Consider the following 17,593-nt stretch of genomic DNA (forward strand, 5'->3'; position numbering starts at 1 on the left):
ATAACATATCATATCCTATCATATCATAACATATCATATCATATCATATCATATCATAACATATCATATCATATGATATCATAACATATATCATATCATAACATAACATATCATATTATATCATATCATATCATAACATATCATATCATATCATATCATATCATATCATATCATAACATATCATAACATATCATATCATATTATATCATATCATATCATATCATATCATAACATATATCATATCATATCATATCATATCATATCATATCATAACATCATAACATATCATATCATATCATAACATATCATATCATATCATAACATATCATATTATATCATATCATATCATAACATATATCATATCATATCATATCATAACATAACATATCATATTATATCATAACATATAACATATCATATCATATTATATCATATCATATCATAACATATCATATCATATCATATCATATCATAACATATATCATATCATATCATATCATATCATAACATATCATATCATATCATAACATATCATATCATATCATATCATAACATAACATAACATAACATAACATAACATAACATATCATATTATATCATATCATATCATAACATATCATATCATATCATAACATATATCATATCATATCATATCATAACATATCATATCATATCATAACATAACATAACATAACATATCATATTATATCATATCATATCATATCATAACATATATCATATCATAACATATATCATATCATATCATAACATATCGTATCATATCATATCATATCATAACATATCATATCATATCATAACATATCATATCATATCATATCATATCATAACATCATATCATAACATATCATATCATATCATAACATATCATATCATATCATATCATATCATAACATATCATATCATAACATATCATATCATAACATATCATATCATATCATATCATATCATAACATATATCATATCATATCATATCATAACATATCATATCATATCATATCATAACATATCATATCATATCATATCATATCATATCATATCATAACATATATCATATCATATCATAACATATCATATCATATCATAACATATATCATATCATATCATATCATAACATATCATATCATATCATAACATATCATATCATATCATATCATATCATAACATATCATATCATATCATATCATATCATAACATATCATATCATATCATATCATATCATAACATATATCATATCATATCATATCATATCATATCATAACATATCATATCATATCATATCATATCATAACATATCATATCATATCATATTGATTGCATGAGAGCAGCAGCTCTGCTGACTGGAAGTCCTCACTAAGACCAGGAAAGTAGATCCTAGAACTCCAGTCCTCACTAAGACCAGGAAAGTAGATCCTAGAACTCCGGTCCTCGCTAAGACCAGAAAAGTAGATCCTAGAATGCCAGTCCTACTCCAGTCCTAGGACCAGAATCCATTCAGGATCTTCTGATCCTGGATCCATGATCCAGCGATGGACTGGTGACCTGACAGGTGTACCTGCCTCTCACCTGTTAAAATGCTGGGATAGGCTCCAGCTTACCCGTGACCCGTAATGGACTAAGAGGTTAAGATAATGAATGAATGAACAATATTTTTTTTCACCCTCCAGCTCCAGGTCCAGTCCCACCTCAGTCCCAGCCTCCAGCCACTGCCCCGGCCCTGCCTCCAGGTGCTCCTGGTCTGGCCTCCGCTAACAGACCCCCCTGGGTGACCGACACCAACTTCGCTGATAAGTTTGACCCCAGCAAGATCACAACTACCTCCGTGAAGGTGCAACCGCTGCCCCAGTCCGCCCCTCCCGCGCCAGCATACATCCCCAACCCTTCCCCAGCCGGGCCACCGGCTCCCAGCCCCGCCCCCATAACTCCTAGTCCTGCCCCTTTCCTTCCTGTGGCGAGGGGCGTGGCCCAAAGGGCGGAGAGATTCGCCGCAAGCAGCCGTACGCCGCTGTGTGCAGCCTGCAACAGCGTCATCAGGTAACTGAGTCCAGCTGAAGGTTTTCACAGCAAATGTTGTTTTTCACTTTATTTTTAGTAGAAGATGTATTTTTAAGTTAATTTTTAACGTCTTCTGAAATTATTATTTAAGCTTCTTTTCCCGTTGCTGTCTGCTGAATTCTTGTTCATGGATATAAAACATTTGTCAGATTTTCCAATGATGCCTTAAGAGGCATCGGCATCCATAAATATCTGTATTATTTTAGGGTTTGCATCCATGTCAGGAGTCTTTTATCCTGAATAAAGAAGCTCTGGACCTGTAATTACCGGTAGTAACCTTCGTTCCCCCGAAGTTCAACACAAATCATCAAAACTTGTTAAATTCATGTTTTTTTGATTATCTTGCATAAAAATATAATTCTTGGTTTGGTTCATAGTCTTGGTGCGTCTGTCTATCTCCATTTTTTAAAGGTTTAGTAGCTGGAATGCTTCGGGAAGCCTGTCCAGGCATCCAGCAGCTCCTGGAGTTAAATGGTTTCATGATTTACCATATATTCATATTTATTCTAGATTTATTACATCTTTTTGCTTAAAATTCAAGAGTTTTTTGGTCATTGTCTTAGAATAAACACATTACATTAACTTTGAATTGACTTTCAAATATTTTTTCGTCCGAATTAAATGAAAAATGTAGATTAAAGTTTAAAACTAAGTAGTAGCAAATGTAAATGTTTTACCTTGTGTTTTTTTTAAAGAAAACTTTAATATCTCAACTTAAATGTTTATTTTAATTAGGCTCCATGTAAAAAAATTGTGTAACGTATTATTTAAAACATACTGAATCGACAAACCTTCGAATTTGTATTTGAACTTGAAAATAGTTAATATAAATTATAATATAAATATTTGATATTTCCCTTTAAAGCCTGCTCCAAGAAAAAGAGGAATCTTTATTTTGCCCTTTAACAAAATATGAAAAATAATTATAAAAATACTTTTAGTATATTTAATGTTTATCATTGTGTGATAGGTACAAATTGTTGTAGTGCCAAACGTTTCCACCAGGGGGCAGAAGAACACGCATCAGATTGCATACAACTCTGTTTTGAGCAACGTTTTTACCATAAATTGATACAACAGGTCTCAGAAACTGTATGTAGCATTAATAATGTCTTCTGAGTTTTGTTCCCCTAAACTTTAAGTAATGTGTCCATTTGTCTCAAACTTTTTCAGTATTTTGAATGTACGGAAACTTAAAAGGAAACTTGATAAATAAAGCTGTAAAAATATGGTATAAAATCCCTGTTTTCTACAGGGGCCCCTTCCTGGTGGCCCTTGGCCGGTCCTGGCACCCCGAGGAGTTTAACTGTCACTACTGCCACGTGTCTCTGGCGGACGTCAGCTTTGTGGAGGAGCAGAACAACGTTTACTGCGAGAACTGCTACGAAGAGTTCTTCGCCCCGACCTGCGCCCGCTGCAACACCAAGATCATGGGGGTGAGTCGACGGACGCCCGTCTGCAGCATCTTCTCCGGCTTCCATGACCTTTGGACAGATTTCTGTTTTTCTCCGTGTTGCAGGAGGTGATGCACGCCCTGCGGCAGACGTGGCACACCACCTGCTTCGTGTGCGCAGCCTGCGGTAAAGCTTTCGGAAACAGCCTCTTCCACATGGAGGACGGAGAGCCGTACTGTGAGAAAGGTGCGTTTCAGTCGTTTCAGGTGTTCATCACACTGAGGGAGATTATCCTCCTCCCCAAAACATGGTAGTCAAAGCATGAACAACCTCCAGCGGTTGTTGGAGAAACTGCTTATGAAGGCTGAAAAAAGACCTTTTAACCCAACTCCAGGAAAAATGCAGGGAATTTTTTTGTTGTTGTTGTTATTATCTGAAGTCTTTATTTGGCCCTTTAACAAAGTATAAGAAAATAATTAACAGAAATCTTTTTTTTATATTCACCATTTATTTCCATGTGATATGGCAAAATTATTATAGTGCAAAAGGTGTCCACCAGGGGACAGAAGACAGGAATCAGATTGCGTACAACAGGGTTTTGAGCAAAGTTTTTACCATAAAGGGATGCAAAAGGTCTCAGCAAATATAAATATGGCAAAAAAAATGTAAAAATGCAAGAAATGTGATTAAAAAGACAGAATATCAATATTAGTAATAGTTTTTATGCAGTGTTATGTAAGATTCTTATTTTTGCCCAGTATGCAATGTTATAAAACAATATATCACCAACAAAATTTTTTACTGAAAATATTCTTTACTGATCGCAGTTGGGGAAATCCATCCTCTGCTTTTAAACCATGTTGGAGGTCAGGAGCTGCCAGAGGTTCACCTTTGTTGCCAGTCTGGGGACTTAAACATGGGTTCTACAGCCTTGAGTCCATCTGTTACCTCTGGGCCAACACTACATGTAGACAAGTATAAGTGAGCTAGTAAAAAATTTATTAAGAGTATGGGTGTGTTTCCAGTTAAATAATAGTTTTAAAAGAGTTAAATTTTAATTCAGTAGTTCAATATTAAATTTAATTGAAATTGTGAACATTATGTGGAAGAAAATTATATTTATTGTAGAAAATGAACTTGTATTATCACAGTTATGGGTTTTCCTGTTATTCTACATTAGACGTGTAGGTTTGCACGCTGTTCCGTAACCTTATTGATATTCCAACATAATGGAGAAAAAGTTGTAACATGACAGGTTTTTACAGTACATGATAGTGACTTTAAATAAAGTATTTCAGCATAACTACGACCATTTTCTAACCCTAACCAAGAGATGTTAGAGCATGAACTTAACCAGAAAAAAACAGGTGTGGTCGTAATGTGTTGTGTTTACATGTAACTATGGCAACCTGTAAAATGGTATCCAAGATGATCAGGCAAAGCTAACGTATTTATTCTAACCCTGAACTGAGAAAATGGTCCATCATGGACACAAAAACGTCTCCGTAACCACGGTCTCTGACGTTGATCCAGACTTTGACTCACTCTGTTTACGGAAGCTAAAGCAAAAACCAACAACAGGAAAAACAAAAGCTGAGCGGCACCAACAGTTCAAGCTGGTCCGTATTTTCAGTGCTGCCCTCATGTGGTCGAGGAAAGCAACAACAGCTTGTCTGGTGTTCGTGGGAGCTGCTATAAACCACACAGGTTCATTACGCCTTTAGTATCATCACCAAAGATAAATCATGAATAGAACTAAAACTCCAGCTTCATTTTAATGCACACCAGTAAATGTCACGTTCTTTTGTTGTAATTTTCTATATGTGGTCATATTTAGCAGGAAGTGTAGATCTGTTTGTTTTAGCCCTCAGAAATCTCAGAACACGATGTTTAAATGTCTTAATGTCTTACTCTTAAAACTCCACTAGATCTCCGGCGCCCTCAAGCCCTATCTCTTATATTTCATCTCTTATGTTCCCAATCAGAGAGCTTAGATTGACGGTAACGTCCAATCAGGAGCAGCCAAAAATCAACCAGTGAGCAGAAAGTTCTATGTGTGTGTGAAAAGAAGAAAAATAATGCTCCTCTATGGCTGGAATAAAGCCAAGAAGACGTTTCTGATGCACGGTGGCGCCACAAAGCAGCTGAGCTGGAGTTGGTTTAGTGAGGATAGCAGGTAAATAGTAGCAGGAATAACTGGAAATGAGGAAAAAGTGGAAACATGGAAATAGTTTCTGTTGTGTGTTTGTTTCAATAACAATATTTTTTCTCCTGAAAGCCAAAACTTGAGAGAACGATGAGATGAGAAAAGGTTTGGTCACTGTTGGTCTGTGTGTTATTTCTACAAAGTTCTGTTAGTAATAAATTCTGCTTTCTTCTTCTGGTCGACCTTTATGCTGCTAAATCTATTCATACATTCATTTTACATCATTTTACCTCCCAGTCTGACAGCTGCTACACACTGGTTTATACTGGGATTAAAAGCTGCTACAGACTGGTTTATACTGGGATTAAAAGCTGCTACAGACTGGTTTATACTGGGATTAAAAGCTGCTACAGACTGGTTTATACTGGGATTAAAAGCTGCTACAGACTGGTTTATACTGGGATTAAAAGCTGCTACAGACTGGTTTATACTGGGATTAAAAGCTACTACAGACTGGTTTATACTGGGATTAAAAGCTGCTACAGACTGGTTTATACTGGGATTAAAAGCTGCTACAGACTGGTTTATACTGGGATTAAAAGCTGTTACAGACTGGTTTATACTGGGATTAAAGCTGTTACAGACTGGTTTATACTGGGATTAAAAGCTGTTACAGACTGGTTTATACTGGGATTGAAAGCTGCTACACACTGGTTTATCCTGGGATTAAAAGCTGCTACAGACTGGTTTGTACTGGGATTAAAAGCTGCTACAGACTGGTTTTTACTGGAATTAAAGCTGTTACAGACTGGTTTTTACTGGGATTAAAAGCTGGTACAGACTGGTTTATACTGGGATTAAAAGCTGTTACAGACTGGTTTATACTGGGATTAAAAGCTGGTACAGACTGGTTTATACTGGGATTAAAAGCTGTTACAGACTGGTTTTTACTGGGATTAAAAGCTGGTACAGACTGGTTTATACTGGGATTAAAAGCTGTTACAGACTGGTTTATACTGGGATTAAAAGCTGCTACAGACTGCTTTATAATGGGATTAAAAGCTGCTACAGACTGGTTTATACTGGGATTAAAAGCTGTTACGGACTGGTTTATACTGGGATTAAAAGCTGCTACAGACTGGTTTATACTGGGATTAAAAGCTGCTACAGACTGGTTTATACTGGGATTAAAAGCTGCTACACACTGGTTTATACTGGGATTAAAAGCTGGTACAGAATGGTTTATACTGGGATTAAAAGCTGTTACAGACTGGTTTATACTGGGATTAAATCTGTTACAGACTGGTTTATACTGGGATTCAAGCTTCAGCTGCTACAGACTGGTTTATACTGGGATTAAAGCTGTTACAGACTGGTTTATACTGGGATTAAAAGCTGCTACAGACTGGTTTATACTGGGATTAAAAGCTGGTACAGACTGGTTTTTACTGGGATTCAAGCTTCAGCTGTTACAGACTGGTTTATACTGGGATTGAAAGCTGCTACAGACTGGTTTATACTGGGATTAAAAGCTGGTACAGACTGGTTTTTACTGGAATTCAAACTTCATCTGCTACAGACTGGTTTATACTGGGATTAAAAGCTGCTACAGACTGGTTTTTCCTGGAATTCAAGCTTCAGCTGCTACAGACTGGTTTATACTGGGATTAAAAGCTGTTACAGACTGGTTTATACTGGGATTAAAAGCTGTTACAGACTGGTTTATACTGGGATTCAAGCTTCATCTGCTACAGACTGGTTTATACTGGGATTAAAAGCTGCTACAGACTGGTTTATACTGGGATTAAAAGCTGCTACAGACTGGTTTATACTGGGATTAAAAGCTGTTACAGACTGGTTTATACTAGGATTAAAGCTGTTACAGACTGGTTTTTACTGGGATTCAAGCTTCAGCTGTTACAGACTGGTTTATACTGGGATTAAAAGCTGCTACAGACTGGTTTATACTAGGATTAAAGCTGTTACAGACTGGTTTTTACTGGGATTCAAGCTTCAGCTGTTACAGACTGGTTTATACTGGGATTGAAAGCTGCTACAGACTGGATTATACTGGGATTAAAAGCTGGTACAGACTGGTTTTTACTGGGATTCAAGCTTCAGCTGTTACAGACTGGTTTATACTGGGATTAAAAGCTGCTACAGACTGGTTTATACTGGGATTAAAAGCTGCTACAGACTGGTTTATACTAGGATTAAAGCTGTTACAGACTGGTTTATACTGGGATTAAAAGCTGTTACAGACTGGTTTATACTGCTATTCAAGCTTCATCTGCTACAGACTGGTTTATACTGGGATTAAAAGCTGCTACAGACTGGTTTATACTGGGACTAAAAGCTGGTACAGACTGGTTTATACTGGGATTAAAAGCTGCTACAGACTGGTTTTTACTGGAATTCAAGCTTCAGCTGCTACAGACTGGTTTATACTGGGACTAAAAGCTGTTACAGACTGGTTTATACTGGGATTAAAAGCTGTTACAGACTGGTTCATACTGGTATTCAAGCTTCATCTGCTACAGACTGGTTTATACTGGGATTAAAAGCTGCTACAGACTGGTTTATAGTGGGACTAAAAGCTGTTACAGACTGGTTTATACTGGGATTAAAAGCTGTTACAGACTGGTTTATACTGGTATTCAAGCTTCATCTGCTACAGACTGGTTAATACTGGGATTAAAAGCTGCTACAGACTGGTTTATACTGGGATTAAAAGCTGGTACAGACTGGTTTATACTAGGATTAAAGCTGTTACAGACTGGTTTTGACTGGGATTCAAGCTTCAGCTGCTACAGACTGGTTTATACTGGGATTAAAGCTGTTACAGACTGGTTTATACTGGGATTAAAGCTGTTACAGACTGGTTTTTACTGGGATTCAAGCTTCAGCTGTTACAGACTGGTTTATACTGGGATTAAAAGCTGCTACAGACTGGTTTATACTGGGATTAAAAGCTGCTACAGACTGGTTTTTACTGGAATTCAAGCTTCAGCTGCTACAGACTGGTTTATACTGGGACTAAAAGCTGTTACAGACTGGTTTATACTGGGATTAAAAGCTGTTACAGACTGGTTTATACTGGGATTCAAGCTTCATCTGCTACAGACTGGTTTATACTGGGATTAAAAGCTGCTACAGACTGGTTTTTACTGGAATTCAAGCTTCAGCTGCTACAGACTGGTTTATACTGGGACTAAAAGCTGTTACAGACTGGTTTATACTGGGATTCAAGCTTCATCTGCTACAGACTGGTTTATACTGGGATTAAAAGCTGCTACAGACTGGTTTATACTGGGATTAAAAGCTGGTACAGACTGGTTTATACTGGGATTAAAAGCTATTACAGACTGGTTTTTACTGGGATTCAAGCTTCAGCTGTTACTGACTGGTTTATACTGGGATTAAAAGCTGCTACAGACTGGTTTATACTGGGATTAAAAGCTGGTACAGACTGGTTTTTACTGGAATTCAAGCTTCAGCTGCTGCAGACTGGTTTGTACTGGGATTAAAGCTGTTACAGACTGGTTTATACTGGGATTAAAAGCTGTTACAGACTGGTTTATACTGGGATTCAAGCTTCATCTGCTACAGACTGGTTTATACTAGGATTAAAGCTGTTACAGACTGGTTTTTACTGGGATTCAAGCTTCAGCTGCTACAGACTGGTTTATACTGGGATTAAAGCTGTTACAGACTGGTTTATACTGGGATTAAAGCTGTTACAGACTGGTTTTTACTGGGATTCAAGCTTCAGCTGTTACAGACTGGTTTATACTGGGATTAAAAGCTGCTACAGACTGGTTTATACTGGGATTAAAAGCTGGTACAGACTGGTTTTTACTGGGATTCAAGCTTCAGCTGTTACAGACTGGTTTATACTGGGATTAAAAGCTGCTACAGACTGGTTTATACTGGGATTAAAAGCTGGTACAGACTGGTTTTTACTGGAATTCAAGCTTCAGCTGCTACAGACTGGTTTATACTGGGATTAAAAGCTGTTACAGACTGGTTTATACTGGGATTAAAAGCTGCTACACACTGGTTTATACTGGGCTTAAAAGCTGGTACAGACTGGTTTTTATTGGAATTAAAAGCTTCAGCTGCAACAGACATGTTTAAGCATAAAATATCTTGGAGTTAATCAGCCTGAGGATAAAACCTGTTTCTGTCTCAGATTACATCGCACTCTTCAGCACTAAGTGTCACGGCTGCGACTTCCCAGTGGAAGCTGGTGATAAGTTCATCGAGGCTCTGGGTCACACCTGGCACGACACCTGCTTCGTCTGTGCGGTAAGAACCTCCGTCCGGTCCCAGAGTCCATGGACGTGCTCCTGTTTGTCTGTTTGTGGGCTAACCGCTGCCTTCGCTGCAGGTCTGCCACGTCAACCTCGAGGGTCAACCCTTCTACTCCAAGAAAGACAAACCTCTGTGCAAGAAGCACGCCCATGCCATCAACGTGTAGACCGCTGCTCCACCCGCTGCTGATCCCGCCAACACGAGCCCACAGCTTTTACACGTGTCTGTAAACGCTCTGTATGCAAACACACTCTGGTTTTTGTGCAACTGAAATGTTAAAAGATGATTCTGCTTCTGGGGCTCCTTCTGCTCATCCGACCAGCTGCAACGTAGATTTTCATTTCTGTTTGACCTGAACGCTCAGACGTGCACCAGCTCAGGAGTCTGAAAAAGAGGATTTCAACCTTCTTTATGTTAAATTATGATCACATTTTAAAATCTGTCAACAATGAGATGATGAAAGATAAAGAGATTGAGAAATCTATTTATAATAACATGTTTTACTTAATAATGGCTCATTTTTCATTTTTATAAAATTTCCTCACATTTTTTAACAGCCGTTTACGTTTTAATTTATTCAGATAAAGAAAGAAAGTAACTTAATGTAATAAAATAAAATAGAAATAGAAATGAACGAAGATCATTTTAGGAATTATTAGTTTAAAGGCTCATTAATGCTTCCTTTAAGTACGTAAGTAGGAAGCGTTCTACCTTCATGTCCATGTTGTCGTGGTTGTTAGCTGACACATCCACCAGGGGGCAGCGCAGAGCTCAGAGTTCACCTCCGAGTTCGAACTCAGATTCAGACAAGAACAAACATGGAGGCGATGAAGGAGAGCATGATGATGTTCAGCGCAGTAGGAGTGGTCAGTCTGGGAATTAAATACATCGCGACTTCTTCTCTGTTCCTTTAGCTGGTTTCAACTGTACTGCTCAACACTGCCCCCCCATGGTTTCTGGTGGTACTGCTGCATATCTGCAGGAGCCCAGAAAACGGACCAAATTACATACGTAAAGGATGCAAAAGAAGACAAAATGTGCTGGGTTTTTTTTTGTTTGTTTTGTTTTGTTGTTTTTATTTAGCATGGAACATACTTGTACCTTGAACCTGCTGTGAATCAACAGACAAAAAGCAAGACTATGATCTCAGATCTTCTACCACTTCCTACCAAGGAAATCTGTTATTTTTATCAACTTTTTACTACTTAAAAACTGAAATTAAAAGGTACGCCGTAAAAGCAGAGAATTGTTGGGCTTTATACTTCAGTAGTAACTAAAAGGAGTTAAGCACATCAGGAATGAGTTTTCAGCGAGCACTTATTTCCCCGTGTGGATGGAGCAGAGGTTCGTCGGAGCTGGCGGGGGAGCGAACCTCAACACAACACCGGATCATGTGATGAGACTTGTTCCAGATGCTCTTAATGGCAGAGACCTATGATGATGATGGTGGGTCCTAGGGCAGCAACCCCTCCGTTAACCTTAGGACTGTTTGTGTATTCAGAGCCAGAAAGAAACAGACTTTGGAAAAACTGAATTAATGGGTCAAAAATAATTATCAGCTTTATTAATTAATAAGTTAACATGATAACGCATTAACCCTTTAGGTACCAGAGTTTTTAAAGCTTTGAAGCAAACTGTTAATGGGAAAAAAGTTGAATATGAACAAGAGTTTATGATGGAAGTGAAATTACTCATCTAATTTCATATTGTGGCATCACAGGTTAGCAGCCGTACTAGATTCCATAACTTTCACTGTATATATATATATATATATATATATATATATATATATATATATATATATATATATATATATATATATATATATATATATATATATATATATATATACACACATACATATGTATATGTATATATATGTATAAATATATATATATATACATATATATATATATATACACACACACACACACAGACAATCATTGAAGGCAGTCACATGTCTGCCATCTAGTGGTGAAAATTGGTAACAGGTTTAAGCTCTTTCTGGAGACACGGTCTGGTGCTTGTTGCAATTTTGTGACTTTGGTGCTCAGAGGGTTAACTTGTTCAGGTCTAGTAAAACTTTCTGCAGAAACTGCAACCAGTTCTGGTTCATAGAACTGTTTCTAGAAAGGAAACCATCAAGGTCGCTGCTGTACGATGATTTGTTCAATGTACAAGCAGAACGAAACAACACGTATTCATCAGTAAAAAAATCTTCCTCATTACCAGCGGTTCTTAACATTTGTCTCTAAAATTAAAAAGTAAGTTTATCCAGCCGACATGAGACAGACTGAAATTTTTCTTCATCAACAGGAGGACACTGAGGTTGATTTCTGTTTTTTTTTTTTAAAGAAAAGTACAGTTTTTCCCTAAAAAGTTCCAGTTCTCTTCATCATGATGAAAGGGCAGCAAGAGAAGTCTGCATTTTTCACATGAAGCTAGCTAACGCTCCTGTGTGTTTAAGCTAGCTGAAAACAATAAAATCCTGCTACTCTGGAAAATGTCTCATCTGAGCTACGATGGATGAACGAGGAGGACGACCTGCTGCGTATTTTAACTTGCAAGGTGAAGAAAACAGACTTTACTGTGCAAACACGGTTAGGAATAATATGTTTTATTATTTATGATCTTGAACATAGCTGATTTCTTTTGGATAAAAACTACATTATATTTTATTTACAGAGAGATGGTTAGTTTCCACGTTTTGCACCATCTAGTGGTCGTTCATAGAACTGCAGCCAAACAAACGACAACATTAAGCTAAACATAAAGAACATTGGAGCTGGATCACTTAAGTAATTTTTCTGTCCTACAAGTGCTTTCTGTCACCTTCCAGGCCACTGTTGTAAATAAAAATTAGTTTTTAATGTTTTGACTGGTTAAATAAATGAAAAAATAATGTCGGACAGTGTCAACTCAAAGTTTCTGATCCATTAAAATAAAGGAGCAGATGTTCTCTTTGGACCTAAAAGCATCATAAAACAGTGGGATTCGGGGGTCTAACCAGCAACATACGAACGCAGCATGAACAAACAAGAATTTTTAGAAGTTTCTTTCTACCAGCTTCCACAGAAACTTCCCTCCTGAAAAACAACCTGATGGATAAGAATTTCCCAGTCATTTCAGTAATAGCGCTATCTTGTGGCCATTAAAGGAACTGCAACCAGACCGGCTGTCAGGCGCTGAAGTGTCTACTGAACTCCAGAAAAACCTAAAATTAAAAAAGATTAAAATCAGTCTGGGTTTTTTGGGTGGGGAGGTGTTCCCACCCTCCGTGCCTTACCGTGTTCAGCCCTTCATCTCTGCTCTGACTGGTGCATGCTTCATGTGTCATGTACAGTTTTTACTCTGTGTTTTACTTTTTTACAGTCTGTTTTGCAAACTTGGGTGAATGTGTGCATGCAGACCGGTTTGTTCAGCATGTCCGTGTTCGTTTGTGTCACGAGGAAACGACCAGAGCTAGCCCCACAGTTTAACTTTGTAAAAGGTGTTTGGTGTCTATTGTGAGTGAAGAGCAGCAGGAAGGATGGGAATATGTTCGCGTTACGATAAAATGCTGCTTCAATACATTTATTTAACAGATTTTGAACGTATGGAGAATTATTTGTGTTGCAGGTTGAATAAAATGAGCACCTCAAACACACAGTTTTTTGTCTGTTTACGTTGTGACCTGTAATCTGAAATATGTGTGTGTGTATACATATATATATACACACACACAGACAATCATTGAAGGCAGTCACATGTCTGCCATCTAGTGGTGAAAATTGGTAACAGGTTTAAGCTCTTTCTGGAGACACGGCCTGGTGCTTGTTGCAATTTTGTGACTTTGTTGCTCACAGGGTGGACTTGTTCAGGTCTAGTAAAACTTTCTGCAGAAACTGCAACCGGTTCTGGTTCATAGAACTGTTTCTAGAAAGGAAACCATCAAGGTTGCTGCTAGTCATATATTTTTCAGGTGGTAAACGGCTAATTTGGTTACTGCTTTAACTCCTCACAACCTGCATTTATTTACAATTATATGAAAACAAATACAGGGAAGAAAAAAATAAAGGTCAGGAAAAATTAAAATACAATTAAATGTTAAATAAATTAATAAATACAAACATATGGGTAAGTGGAAGCAAGTGAATTAATAAATAATTTAGTTGGATAAAAATAAAAATAAACAAAGGTCAAATTTAGTTTATTTTCACACCATTTTCGGTGTTGAGGGGTTAAACCTGAGCTTAGACTCCAGTATGACAGCAACATTTCTGGATTGATCCTGTTGGTTTTAACATTGCTGACTGAAATGGTAAATGGATGTGTACTTATTCAACGCTTTTCCAGTCACTTTGATCCCTCAAAGCGCTTTACACTATATATCACATTCACCCATTCACACACACTTTCACACCCCAACAGGCCAACGTGGGGTTAAGTGTCTTGCCCAAGGACACTTTGACATGTAATCGATCCACCTAGCTTTCTGAGCTACAGCCGCCCACAAGCTGAACACTAATCTTTAGATGCTTGTCTTTGATTCCAAACACAATAATTTCAGATTTATGTTTATTTAGCGGCAGAAACTTTTGGAACTTCCACTTCTTGATTTGACCAAGGTACAAACTGTAGCTTTGTCTGGGACCAGAGTTCCCTGGTGGGACAGTAATATAGAGCTGAGTGTCGTCAGCATATTTAGTTTGTTTCCATGATTCGAGCATGTAGATGCTGAACAATAGGGGCCCCAAAATGGAACCTTGGGGAACTCCACATGTCATGTTTTTTTGAGTAAATCTTACCATCTGCAAGCTCCTACTAGTGTCTACTCAGTTGTGCCGTTAGCCTCTGGAAAAGTTTTATAGAAATAAAAGGATTGTTTTCAGCTGCAGTTGCTGCTGCCTGAAGCTGGATATTAATACTTGGTTCCAAGCACAATAATTTAAGATTTATCTTTATTTAGCAGAAGAAACTTCTGGAGCATCCAAGTACTGATTTGACCAATAAACAAACTGAAGTTTTGTCTGGGACCAGAGGCCAACGTGATACAGAGCTGAGTGTCATCAGCATAACTCTAATCACATCATCGACATATAAAGGAAACTTCAGATACCACGAACTGGAACATTCAGCAGGATCATTGTGAACTCTGGCTGGAATCAGTGTGTGAAATACAAGGATTGTCTGGAAACCCCACCACCCTTGTTCTGTGTCCACCCATATTTCACACAATGGTTAGCCACATATATAATTCCCTTTTTCTTGTACAAATGCATTCAGAAAATACAGATTTATATTGGATTTATTTAGTCTATGTAATTTATATCTCATTTTACCAAATGTGTGTTTCACACACCACAAAAAAAGAACATGAAAAGTCCCTAAAATCGACATTGCATTTTATATTTTGTTTGTTCTGATGACTGAAAAGACTTCTGTATAACATTTTTACAAGGGTTTTATCATTAATAAAACTGACAAAAAATAGAAGTTTTGGGGAAAAGGAACATTTCCCCCCCTTTTAACAACCTTTTGACCTTAGTGAAGTTCCTCTTTCACTTCAGACAGATTTTTTTTCTTTGTCATTTGTCACCAGTTTTCTGGAAATTTGATTCAGATGATGCAACATGAGCTGAAGCTCATCCCACGCACGTTTACTCAACATTACTGCTGACAGACTGGGAATGATGGGCAAGACACGCGGGAGGCGACCAGCAGCAGCAAATTTGATTGGTCATGATGTTGGTGGGAATTTTGACGTTTTCAAACCAGTCTGTGACAAAGTATGAAGGATGAAGAGTCAGAATCGACAGAAATCTTGCTGTTTACTGTACAGAAGAGAAAGAAAACCCATCATTCATCCGAGTTTACAAAATAGGAAACAGTATCGTGACTGTCATCATTTGATGGACCTCAAGGCTGATCCAGATAAATCCAGAACCTACGTTCTGACTAATTCACCTGGCGCCACGCGGCTGTCTTTTTATTTAGCCTATATCTCTATAATCTTTGTGGGAAGTATTGTAAAGTCTGGGAGATAGGCACAGCTAAAACGAGCTGTTCTTCCACGTTCAAAGTGTTTGCAGACGGCTGTCTAGCCTGCTCTCATTGGTCAGTAAATGAAGCCCCTCGCTGGTTGGTTGTACTGCCAGACGACAGCAACAAAAATGGAATATTTCCCATTTTCTTGTGTCGCGTCGAAAGCCCTGTGTGCACGTCTACGTGAACGAGCGCAACATTTCACATGCACGGATGTCACCTGTCGCTTGGCTGGAGGAGGGCAGCGATTTTCGCCTCATCGCGCAAGTTCCACAGAAAATGATGGAGAAGGAGCGCCGCTGCCTCCGTGTGTCCAGCCTGTCAGTCCAGATGCTGTTACAGTAACTTGCCACTAGAGGGAGTCACGTCACTCAGCTCTCAGAGCAAACACACAGAGATGAAGAGTTCTCACTCTGTCTTTTTGTCAAAAGATGAAACAGACTAATAAAGATTGAATTACGCTAAGTTTGATTTTCTATTCGATATTTTTTATTTAGTACTGCATTTAACACAGAATTAGGTTTAAGCTATAAATCAGTGTTTTGTGTCATTTACAATGAAGAATAAAGGCCAGACTCGTTGTGGTAGGTGTGTGTGTTGGATAAAACTTTAAACTCCGCCAAATCTTTCAGTAAATCAGATATTGTTTAGAAGTCTGCAAACAAATAGAACAAACTGCCAGTGGAGATTAAACTTTCACCAAATGTAGACATTTTTAAATCCAGGTTCAAAACATTTCTTTTCTCATGTGCCTTTGCATGAAATCTGCATGTTAACTTTTTTTTTTTTAACTTATCTTGCTTTTAATCATTTTAATGTAATTTATTATTTTATTGTGATTATGTGTTGATGCCTTTTACTATTTATAAATATCTGTAACGCCTTTGTTTTATGTAAAGCACTTTGAATTGTCCTGTACATGAAATGTGCTGTACAAATAAACTGCGTTGCCTAGAAGTCTGGTAAACACAAACTATAAAAAATAAACACAAGATTATTTTCACTGTTAACACGAAATAAGAAAAAAAGTATTTTACTGTTTGAAGGTTAATTTTCTGTTTTACAGTTTGAAAAAAATAATAATTTCACAGTAATAATTAAAATGTTAATATATATAAGAGTTAATATATATATATATATATATATATATATATATATATATATATATATATATATATATATATATGTGTGTGTGTGTGTGTGTGTGTGTGTGTGTGTGTGTGTGTGTGTGTGTGTGTGTGTGTTTAACATGTAATGATAAAACAGTGAATCCTTACTAGTACTAATGCATTAATCTCCCCCCTAAATGTATTCAGAAATACACGTGTAGTTTTACTGCAGAAAGCGTTTAGTCTGACTAAAATAAAATGAACATTTTTTGGATCAAATTCGAGATAAAGTTAGTCATCTTAGCACAAACTAATCAAAAAGTAGAACAAATGTTTAAATAAAAATGCAGATGATTAAAACGTTTTATATTTCCTATAAAGTAGCCATAAGATACGGAAAATATTAATGTAGAAGTAAATAAACTACAGCTTTGTCATGGAAACCACGATCCAAATACCTCAGAGGTCGTAAAAACATACCGGACCCGGAAGTCCGGCCATCAACTCTGAGGCCAGAGTGAACGGTCTCGTGG

At 37.4% G+C, this 17,593-nt stretch overlaps 1 protein-coding gene across 6 annotated transcripts in view; it reads left to right on the plus strand.

Moving 5' to 3' along the window:
* Nucleotides 1-11,674, plus strand: part of LOC121655250 (LIM domain-binding protein 3-like) — a 100,520-nt gene extending 88,846 nt beyond the window's left edge. For all 6 annotated transcript variants that reach the window (XM_042009752.1, XM_042009749.1, XM_042009754.1 and 3 more), the window contains 5 exons: nt 1,686-2,052; nt 3,329-3,509; nt 3,593-3,713; nt 9,806-9,921; nt 10,004-11,674. In XM_042009752.1, coding sequence (XP_041865686.1) covers nt 1,686-2,052; nt 3,329-3,509; nt 3,593-3,713; nt 9,806-9,921; nt 10,004-10,093 — 875 coding nt within the window. In that variant the 3' untranslated portion in view covers nt 10,094-11,674. The remainder of the gene's footprint in view (nt 1-1,685; nt 2,053-3,328; nt 3,510-3,592; nt 3,714-9,805; nt 9,922-10,003) is intronic.
* The last annotated feature ends 5,919 nt before the right edge of the window (nt 11,675-17,593 follow it).

This window comes from Melanotaenia boesemani, chromosome 16 (assembly GCF_017639745.1).
Source record: "Melanotaenia boesemani isolate fMelBoe1 chromosome 16, fMelBoe1.pri, whole genome shotgun sequence".
Classification (NCBI taxonomy): Eukaryota; Metazoa; Chordata; class Actinopteri; order Atheriniformes; family Melanotaeniidae; genus Melanotaenia; species Melanotaenia boesemani.